Here is an 11,001-nt window from a genome sequence, read left to right on the forward strand (position 1 = left end):
CGTGGATTTCGAACGATTGAGACGGATGCGAAGATCGCATGCGCCAGCGTTGAGTTTATCTCGAAGGTCACCTGTCGAGATACGCTTGGAGCTGTTGCTATCTTCGGACTCGAACTTTCGTTTCAGAACGTCTCTCAATTCTTCGAGTACATGCGTGTCGTCGTTCTCGTCGTCCGACGACATGGTTTGCTGAGAGAGTATAACCTCAATGCGCCTGCGATTAGCTGGTTGCTCTTCGTCGGCTGAGGAGTCTCCCTCGCCGTTACCCCTCGGAGTGTCCTCCTCCTCGTCTTGTTGTTGGGTTTCGCTTTGTCGACCTTTGCCTGTAGCTTTGCGTTAGGCTCTCCTTTCTTTATTCTTGCTCCAGCTCTTGCCGTTCTTCGGCTTAGCTTTTAGGGGTTCGAACTTAAAGTGCGCATAGAGTGACTTGCACTCTGTCGTATCGTGCCCTTTGACGTCGTGATATTTGCAGTGCTTGGTGAGATCGACGGTTCTGGAAGGGCTTGCCGTTGAACCTGCTGCTGTTGTAGGTTGGGTCGCGCAAACAGCATCGACTGGTTTGTCGGACGAATCGAGCTCCCTTACCCACTTGTTCCAACCTTCTCCGCGGACTACGAGAGTTGAAACCGGCACGTTGTCGCTTGGGGCATGCTGGCACGGTTCTTGTCGCGTGTTGGCGTTTTTAGCCGCTGGAGCTTTGAGTGCGTTCATCTTGCTGAGAATTGCATTAGTATCTTCTTCCATTCGGATGAAGTTATCAGAGCGAGCGATAGCGTCTTGGAGTGACGTAGTTGGGTTTTGGTATAACTCTTCTCGGAACTTAGAGTGAACCCACAACGTGTTCCGCAGGGCGTCGATGGCGATACTGTCTGGGATTTCAATCCTCAAGACTACGGCTTTGAACTTCTCCATGTAGTCGCGGAGGCTCTGGTCTTTGGTTTGGTTGAGGTTCCACAAGCTAGAGGCGGTAGCGCTGCGCTTTGTGAACATAATGTACATCTTGAGAAAAGCTGCTGACAAGTCACGGAAGCTTTCGATTGAGTTTTCCTCTAACTGGGAGAACCAGGTTAGGGCTTGCTCGTGGAGAGTCTCGACGAACCGTTGGCAGTAGCCTGCGTCCCTTTCTTCGTCGGAGAGTCGAGCCCATGCCATCGCGATGTTGAAAGCTGTCATGTGTTCCACCGGGTCTCCGCCGGGTTTGTACTCGGGTAGGCGCAGCTTTTCTATCTTTCCGAGTTGCACACTAGTCAACGCGCTAGTGAAAGGGGTGCGCGAGGTTGCGGCGAGTACGCTCTCGATTTGTGGGGCCACGCTGGTTGCCTGATGGATCTTCTCGCTCATTTGTTGGAAGCTGAGTTTGAGCTCGGTGATCTCGCGTATGGTTGAGAGATCTGAGCCTACTGGGGGGGGGGGGGTATCGGCGAGAAGGGTTTCATTAGGCTCCGAGTCGTCTGAGACGTGGTCGCCTCCGGTTGCCGTTGGGTTTGTGTTGAAGAGGCGACGGCGTATCTGCTGGGGATGGCTCGTTTGGCCATCAGGAGCTGTGAGTGCCGCGACCAAAGCAGCTAGTTGGTCGTTGGTCATTTTTTGGACTTCGTCTTGATGAGCGAGTCGAGCCATGATAGAGCTCATGAAATCTGCGGTGATGGGTGGCGCGGCTTCAGGCGTAAGGGTTGGTTCTTCGCCCGGAGCGCCGAAGGTGGCGTCGTCTTGAGCCATGTAGATCTAGAACGTTACTTTAGTCAGCCCCACGGTGGGCGCCAATTGTTTGATCGGGATTCAGTCGACTAGGTTGAAAGAACTCGGAAATGGGATGACTAAAGACGTTTTATTAGATTCGAACCAAAGGGTTACAAGAGTGACGGGAAAGTGAGAAAGACAGCCCAGAAAGCTCAAAGCCACAAGATCAAAGAGATGACTAAAACCCTAGATCTAGCCGCTCAGTGTGTAAAATCCAAAAGTCCTTTTCTTGTTGCTTCATCTTCCCCTTTTATAGGTCTCATGTCCTTGATGCTCTAATTTTGTACCTCTTTGGGCCTTGATGCGAGAGGACGAGTATACGGGTCTGGGCAAAGTTTCCTCCAAGCCGGGTACTTTGGGTCGGCTTAGTCGACCGGCTAAAAGTACTCTAAGGTCGAGATGACGTCTTTAGCTGCCGAGCCGACTAAACTAATCCAACTTGCTGGATTAGGGCCTGTTATTCGATGGGCCTTGTGGAAGGATGTAATCCATCTCCTACAAAGTACATGGCGATTCTGTAACCTCCACTTTCGGCATGGAGCAATCGACCCTGCAGAGATTTCTTAAGTCTTGGAGAAAGAAGAGGCAGAGCCAGGCAAACCAACATGAAAGAAAGGATGATGTCAGGTAACGGGTTTGATTAAATTTATTTAATGCAATGAAGGTGCACTGAGTTATCTTTTTTTGTAGCCGTGTGATACAAATTGTAATTGAGGGAGATACGAATGTCACGAAGACGGAAGAGAAGAAAGGAGGTGAGAATGTCAACGGAGACAAGAAAGAGGAAAAGATTCTTCCCGTAGAGAAGAAACCGGATTCGATTCCCTCGGGAGATGAAGATACTGAGAAGACAAGACTCGCGCGTGAAAGATTGATAAAGGCAATCAACCAGTTCCCCCAGAAGTCCACCGAGAAGACAAGACTCGACCTCGCGCGTGAAAGATTGATAAAGTCAACAATGGTTGAAGATACTGAGAAGACAAGAGTCGACCTCACGCGTGAAAGATTGATAAAGTTCCCCCCCAGAAGACTCGTGTCAACACCACAATGCAGGAACCAGACCAGAAGTCCACGGAGTCAAAGGAGAGAGAAGTTCATCAAGAATGGTTTGGCCGGGCCTTCACAGACTCGGAGAAGAAATGTGATGATGATTCTGAGAAGAAGCACAAGAATGCAACTTATGAAAGGTCGGATTTTTCCCAGGAAGTTCATTCTTTGATATACCAGCGTAAACTCGGTGACAGCAAGGATAATCTTGAGTCTACCAATGATAATCAGGTCTTGATCTTTGGAATTGCAATATACTTGTACTTCTTCTCACGAATGGGTCTTCGTTTGGTTCCCACATCAGCACCACCAGAAAGATTTATCAAAATGTCTTGGATCGTGGATGAACACCATCTTGTCTATCCCCTTTGCAGTAGTAGTTGCTGTCTTATTTTTCATTCTTCTAGTGATTCGTTATTACGGCTATACTAGGGGGGTTTAGTTTGCAAATGAATGTTTAGGATGGTTTTTACTTGTGGAGATTACTGAATGTTTAGTGTCTGATGTTGTCTTTCATACGAGTTTTATTGTACACACAATGTTACAAAAGTGCAAATAAAAGCAGAGCAAGAAGAGGTAAAAGAACATTTCACCAGATTGACTAAAACTAGAGTCAAAAGACAGATCCGATGCAAGTTAATGTCTGAATCTAAAACATTAAAAGCTAGAGACTTTGCACAATATACAAACCCGTCCACCCACTCCAACATCAACAACCTCGTAAGCACACTTCTTCAAGTTCCCTACCCTGATTTCATTCCTCCAGTTGTTGTACATTGCCCAAATATCACCAGTCTTCCTCTTCACCATCTTCTATCATTTGTGGTAACGCAGCTGTATCAAGCTCATAAGAACCAACAGGAACACAGTTCCTTTCTTTCCCTGTCAATTTAGTTGAAGGGATGCTGGGAGAGAATCTAAGCAACTCATACTGAAACGTGTTTGATCTACCACCACCACCAGTCATGAATGACACTTGCAAAGCCTTTGACTTCACGCAAAAACGCAATCGTTATTGGCAACTCTTCAGCGTATTCTGACGAGATCTCAACAAACTCATACTTATACTCATGAAGCCGAGTAGAAGAGGGCCAACTGATGTCCCAGTACAGTAAGTTGTAATGACAGTTACGGGAATTTATTGACTGAAGATGCATGAAATTTCACAAATTATACATGGCCGTACATTCTGCGATGGTCAGTTTTCCCCCATGCGCAAACCTGCCATGAAGTTGGGAAGAACCTTCATAAGCCCTTGCTCCTTGGCTGTCCTGCAACACCCCTGCATCTACCATCTTTCCCTTCCCCTTATCAAACCCTAAAGGTCCATCACACAGACTCAAAGCTGCACATTTGCACAAGCAAAACACATTGGATTCACTTAATTTATTGAGCTACTTTATAGACACATAGACATACCATTCCCGGGTTGGACTTCTGACGCTACCATATCAGGAACCTCCGCTAGCCTTATCATTCCCTCCACGGCATGCGGCATATCACCCATTGCAACTAAGGAGCACGAGTCTTCAGATGACCCAGACAAATATTAACATATATCTTTATGGTTAGACCAGCACTCATAGACGTTCACATCTGTAGTACGACACACTACCTCGCCATGGCACAACTTCCACAACTGGATGGAGGTGTCTGTCAGAGTCACTGCCATCTTCCTCTTCCCTTTGACATCGATACAGATCTACGTCAGCTTCACCGTATGTAACATACATTTCTAGCCACACACACTCAAGTCTCATAGCCATGAACAACCCGACGTCATTGTCATCCTTAATCTCAAACGGTGGTTATGTGTACCCTTCAGGTTTCTTTTCCCACTCAGGAAAATCATAGGTTAGCAAAACAGGAACGTCAAGTAAGAGGAGACGGTCCAGCTTATATTTATCACGGACCATAGACAAAACAAAGCTGTATGTCTCGTTTTCCCTCATGACTATTGGGTCCCTCCTAGATGGAGAGAACCAAGTGGGCATGAGACATAATAATTCTCATGACCTTAAGTAATTAATGATGTTCTCCTTTGCACTGTAGACTCACAATAATAGAGTTTAGAGAGAGAGACAAAAGAGATAAAGAAGAGAGAAGGAGGAGAAAACTCGTCAGGCTATTTCAAGACTGGTTTTAGAGGATCAAACGGAATTTGATCGGGATGATATTTTGTGGAAAACTTCTTCAGTCAGTGGGTTAGAGGTTCACCGAAGGGATTTGGATTTCAACGGTTGGATCTTCTGTTGTCTGGGTTTTAGTGAAGCTGATCGTCACAGTTCTTCAGCGGGACAGTCTTTGGTGTCTGGTAAATCCGACGGTGATATCTTATCTTCTTGATCTGACATTTGGCAGAGGTATTGTTGACTTATTTATCTTGGATTTATACGGTTGGATTAGACTCTGGATGCCGGAGTCCTTGTGAGCTGATGTCGTTTGGTTGCTGCCGGTTTTGAAGCTTTGTGTTGCTCTCTTGTTGTTGTTGTTTGTGTTGGAGATAGCTCTTTAAAGCTAGTGTCTCTGTTCTGTTCTGGTTGTTGAAAAGGGAAGACGTGGTTGTACTCACAAACATTTATATAGTGGATTGTTGAGTGGACTACGGTCTCGTGGTTTAACCTTCTCACATCGAGGAGGTTTTCCACGTAAAAAGTGATTGTCTCATTTACGTTTCTGCTTATACTATATTCTGCCATCGTCGAAGTATTTTCTTCACAGGTTCACACAAGGTCAGGGGAACACGACCATTAGTATTTCCGCTGCGCCGTGTGACTTTCCCCAACAGAGTGGTATCAGAGCTTCTGGTTTTAGAGCTTTGGTTTTGATAACTTTGGGTTATTATTTGCTTGTGTGAAAGATGGAAAATATGAGCAGGATGATAAGCTTGAATGGTGCTAACTATCATCTATGGAAGGGCAAGATGAAGGATTTGCTCTTTGTTAAAGAATTCCATGTTCCAGTCTTCGAGGAGCAAAAACCTGAGAAGAAGACGAATTAAAAGTGGAAGCTGCAGCATCGCCAAGTGTGTGGGTTAATAAGACAGTGGGTAGATGATAACATGTTGCATCATATTGAGACTGAGACGGATGCTCGTTCTTTGTGGAAGAAGCTGGAGCAGTTATATGCAAGGAAGACCGGAAACAACAAGATGTACATGATCAAGAAGTTGATTGAGCTGAGGTATTAGGAGGGGACTCCGATGACGGATCACTTGAAAGCGTTTCAGGGATTGCTCAACAAATTGTCTGATATGGGCATCAAGTTTGATGATGAGATTCACTGTCTGTGGCTTCTCGGTACTTTACCGGACTCTTGGGAGGTTTTCAGGATGTCTCTTTGTAACTCCACTTCGGAAGGTGTTATTTCGATGGATTCAGTGAAGAACAGTGTTCTTAATGAGGAAGCAAGAAGGCAGTCGACTGCTAGCAATTCGCGTTCAGATGTCTTTGTTACTGAGTCAAGGGGGAGAAGTACAAGTAGAGATCCCAAGAGAGACAAGAACATGAGCAGGAGCAAGTCTAATAGATTTGCAAATATGGAGTGCTATTTCTGTCATAAGAAAGGGCACATGAAGAATGATTGCTGGAAGTTGAAAAACAAGCAGCAAGGAAATCAAGAAGAAAAGGTGGATCGGGTGACTCTCACCGAATATCAGTTTCTCATTCTTCTTGAGGGTGATGCCATTAATGTCGCATGCCAGGACACCAGTTGGGTGATTGACAGTGGAGCTACTACTCATGCTACATCACAGCGGGATTTGTTTTCTACCTATACTACGGGTAATTATGGTTCTGTGAAGATGGGGAATGATGCGATGACCCAGGTTGCTGGCATTGGTGATGTTTGCTTGGAGACTATTCTTGGGACTAGGCTGGTGCTTAAGGATGTTAAGCATGTTCCTGATATTAGGATGAATCTGATATCGACGTGAAGACTTGATGATGAGGGTTATTTCAGTTTGCACGGTGGTGGTAAATGGAAGCTCTCTCGCGGTTCTTTGATTGTGGCTTGAGGTGAGAAGTCTTCATCTTTCTATTGGATGCAGGCTAAGGTCTCCAAAGATGATGTTTATGCGGTGGAGAATGATAATGCCATGGAGCTATGGCATAAGAGACTCGGTCACATGAGTGAGAAGGGAATGGCTGTGTTGTCTAAGAATGAGGTGATTCCAGGAATCTCTGGTTTGCACCTACAGAAGTGTTCGCATTGCTTTGCGGGAAAACAACACAGGGTATCTTTCAAGTCTTCCGCACCTTCTAGGAAACCCGAGGTACTGGATTTGGTACACTCAGATGTGTGTGGTCCAATGAAGACAAGATCTCTTGGCGGCGCATCATATTTTTTGACTTTTATTAATGATCATTCAAGGAAGTCGTGGGTATTTCCTATGAGGACGAAGGATTAGGTGCTGGGATATTTCAAGCATTTTGTGGCATTGTAGAGAGACAAACGGGGAAGAAGCTAAAGTGTATCCCCAGTGATAATGGTGGAGAGTATCTTGGACCATTTGATGCTTATTGCAAAGAGCATGAAATAAGGCATCAGTTCACGCCACCTCATACTTCACAGTTGAATGAGTTGGCTGAAAGGATGAATCGGACGATTGTCGAGAGGATGAGATGTTTGATCTCACAGTCAGGCTTATCGATGACTTTCTGGGCAGAAGCTTTGAACACGTGGTTCATGTGCTGAATTTGTCACCAAGTGCTCCATTGGATGGTGATGTTCCAGAGAGGGTTTGGACTGGTAAGGATGTTTCTTACAGTCACTTGAGGGTCTTTGGGTGTAAGACATTTGTTCATATTCCCAAGGTTGATAGATCGAAGCTTGAGATGAAGTCGCGGCAGTGTGTGTTCATCGGTTATGGTCAGGATGAGTTCGGGTACAGATTTTATGATCCTGTTGAGAGGAAGCTCGTAAGAAGCAGAGATGTTGTGTTCATGGAAGATCAAACGATAAAGGACATTGACAAGTCCAAAAATCCAACTCATGTATTTGAGGGTTTGATCGATATAGAGGCTACTTCTTCTACATCGGTCCACGGTGAGGTTGATGTTGAGGTTCAGGATGATACACCCAGTGCAGATGCTCCCGCACATGAAGATGGCAGTGGTGATCATGGTGACGATCATGGCGAGTCACCAGCTGCTGAGAACCAACCTACTATTGTTAGAAGATCTAAGAGAGGTCTTAAACCGTCGACAAGGTATGATCCTAGTGATTATGTTTTACTTACTGATGGGGGAGAGCCTGAAAGCTATGATGAAGCTTTGGAGGATGAACACAAGGATGTGTGGTTTGGAGCCATGGATGAGGAGATGGATTCTTTTGAGGAGAACCATACTTTTGAGTTGGTGGAATTGCCTAAGGGCAAGAAGGCTCTGCTTAATAAGTGGGTGTACAGAATTAAGAATGAGGATGACAATTTGCCACCTCGACACAAGGCTAGATTGGTTGTGAAAGGCTACAGCCAAAAGAAGGGAATTGATTATGATGAAATTTTTTCTCCTCTTGTGAAGATGTCATCCATTCGGGTTGTACTTGGATTGGCAGCGAGCCTTGATCTAGAGGTTGAGCAAATGGACGTGAAGACTGCTTTCCTTCATGGTGATTTGGAGGAAGAGATCTACATGGAACAACCGGAAGGCTATGTGCAAAAGGGCAAAGAAAATTTGGTTTGCCGCTTGAAGAAAGCCTTTATGGATTGAAGCAAGCACCAGGGCAGTGGTACATGAAGTTCAAGTCTGTTATGGGGGAGCATGGATATGCAGAGACTAATTCAGACCATTGTGTATTTGTGAAGGTGTTCGGTGAGGATGATTTTATCATCTTGTTATTGTATGTCGATGATTTGTTGATTGTGGGCAGGAACATGGACATAATTAATGAGTTTAAAGAGCAGCTCAGTGTGTCTTTTGCCATGAAAGATATGGGTCCAGCGAAACAGATTCTCGGTATGAGAATTGTTCGAGATAGAGGTGAGAAGCTGATTCACTTATCTCGGGAGAAGTACATTGAAAAAGTACTTAAGCGGTTTCACATGGACAAGTCTAAAGTGTTGAGTACTCCTCTTGCTCCACACTTAAGACTGAGCAGTTAACAAAGTCCGAAGACATATGCGGAGAAGGAAGATATGGCGAAGGTTCCATATGCTTCTGCAGTGGGTAGTTTGATGTATGCCATGGTCTGTACAAGACCAGATTTAGCCTACGCCGTTGGAGTTGTCAGCAGGTTTCTCTCCAATCCGGGAAGAGAACATTGGAATGCTGTGAAGTGGATTTTGAGATATCTCCGAGGGACTTCTGATTTGAAGATTACATTTGGAGGTAAGAAGTCATTGCTTGTCAGTTACACTGATTCTGACATGTCGGGAGATGCTGATTCTAGCAAGTCTACTTCGGGTTACTTGGTAACATTTGCGGGTGGAGCTGTGGCATGGCAGTCAAGGTTGCAAAAGTGTGTTGCACTATCTACCACTGAGGCAGAGTTTATTTCTGCAGTTGAAGCTTGTAAAAAGTTGTTGTGGATGAAAACCTTCTGTGAAGAGATCGGTTTCAAGCAAGAAAAGTATGTGTTGCTTTGTGATAGTCAAAGCGCTATTTGTCTCGGGAAGAATTCTACATTTCATTCAAAGTCAAAACACATTCAGAGAAGGTATCATTGGATACGTGATGTGGTTGCTTCTAAGGAAGTGGAACTTGAGAAAGTTCATACGGATGATAATGGAGCTGATATTATGACGAAGTCATTACCGAGGGGGAAGCTTGAGGTATGCCGAGAGATAACCGGAATGGCTGTTTCTTCCATCTAGTCGGAGGGGGAGTTTGTTGGGTCCCTCCTAGATGGAGAAAACCAAGTGGGCATGAGACATAATAATTCTCATGACCTTAAGTAATTAATGATGTTCCCCTTTGCACTGTAAACTCACAATAATAGAGTTTAGAGAGAGAGACAAAAGAGGGAAAGAAGAGAGAAGGAGGAGAAAACTCGTCAGGTTATTTCAAGATTGGTTTTGGAGGATCAAACGGAACTTGATCGGGCTGATATTTTGTGAGAAGCTTCTTCAGCCAGTGGGTTAGAGGTTAACCGAAGGGATTTGGATTTCAACGGTTGGATCTTCTGTTGTCTGGGTTTTAGTGAAGCTGGTCGTCACAGTTCTTCATCGGGACAGTCTTGGGTGTCTGGTAAATCTGACGGTGATATCTTCTCTTCTTGAGCTGAAATTTGTCAGAGGTGTTGTTGACTTGTTTATCTTAGATTTGTACGGTTGGATTAGTCTCTGGATGCCGGAGTCCTTGTGAGCTGAGGTCGTTTGGTTGCTGCCGGTTTTGAAGCTTTGTGTTGTTCTCTTGTTGTTGTTGTTTGTGTTGGAGATAGCTCTTTGAAGCTAGTGTCTCTGTTCTGTTCTGGTTGTTGAACAGGGAGGACGTGATTGTACTCACAAACATTTATATAGTGGATTGTTGAGTGGACTACGGTCCCGTGGTTTTTCCTTTTTACATCGAAGAGATTTTCCACGTAAAAATTGATTGTCTCATTTACGTTTCTGCTTATACTATATTCTGCCATCGTCGAAATATTTTCTTCACGGGTTCACACAAGATCAGGGGAACACGACCATTAGTATTTCCGCTGCGCCGTGTGACTTTCCCCAACAATGACAACATCGTGTTTCACTTTTGTGTGATTAACATTAAAACGCCAAAGCCCTCGACCGCCTCTTTCCCAATCACCAACGACCAAACGCACGAGCTGACCCATTGCCTTCTCCGTTTCAAACAAAAAAAAAACCTTAGGGTTCCGGCCATAGATTTTGTTGTAACAAAGATTCAAATCAGTAACTAGCCTTTCTTTCTTAGAGATAACAACCACTGTCAATCGAGTTCTTTTCTTCTTAACTCCTGCTCACAAATTTCGTTCTCTCTCTACTATCTCTCTTAACTTCTTTCTTCTGGTAATCCTTAAGGGCTTCTTTATGTTCGAAAATATCTATTACCTCAAACAATGTGTCTTCACCTTTGCGTTTCCTAGGCAATATTTTTGATAGCATCTAAGTTGTCTTCACACTTAACAGAGTAATCGTGTGGACAGGAAGCGTTGTAGCTGCAGACCTACTGACGTCAACAACAACCTAGATATCTACTTTCGTATCTTCCGGTGACAGAGGACGAAGCGCGTCACCGAACGGTGTGTCAGCTACAAGGGCTTCCT

The 11,001-nt window shown here is 44.8% G+C and overlaps 2 protein-coding genes across 2 annotated transcripts; one reads left to right on the plus strand and one right to left on the minus strand.

Annotated features, from left to right (window-relative positions):
- Positions 1-336: 336 nt before the first annotated feature.
- LOC125592743 lies at positions 337-1,719 on the minus strand. The gene has a single exon (XM_048768131.1). The coding sequence runs from the start codon at positions 1,717-1,719 to the stop codon at positions 337-339; it is 1,383 nt and encodes a 460-aa protein (XP_048624088.1).
- Positions 1,720-2,068: 349 nt separating this feature from the next.
- Positions 2,069-3,382, plus strand: BNAC09G38860D. Its single transcript, XM_013825309.3, has 2 exons — positions 2,069-2,367; positions 2,431-3,382. Exons 1-2 carry the CDS (start codon positions 2,276-2,278, stop codon positions 2,957-2,959), a joined length of 621 nt encoding a protein of 206 aa, XP_013680763.2. The 5' UTR covers positions 2,069-2,275; the 3' UTR covers positions 2,960-3,382.
- The last annotated feature ends 7,619 nt before the right edge of the window (positions 3,383-11,001 follow it).

Source organism: Brassica napus, chromosome C9 (genome assembly GCF_020379485.1).
Source record: "Brassica napus cultivar Da-Ae chromosome C9, Da-Ae, whole genome shotgun sequence".
In the NCBI taxonomy this organism is placed as follows: Eukaryota; Viridiplantae; Streptophyta; class Magnoliopsida; order Brassicales; family Brassicaceae; genus Brassica; species Brassica napus.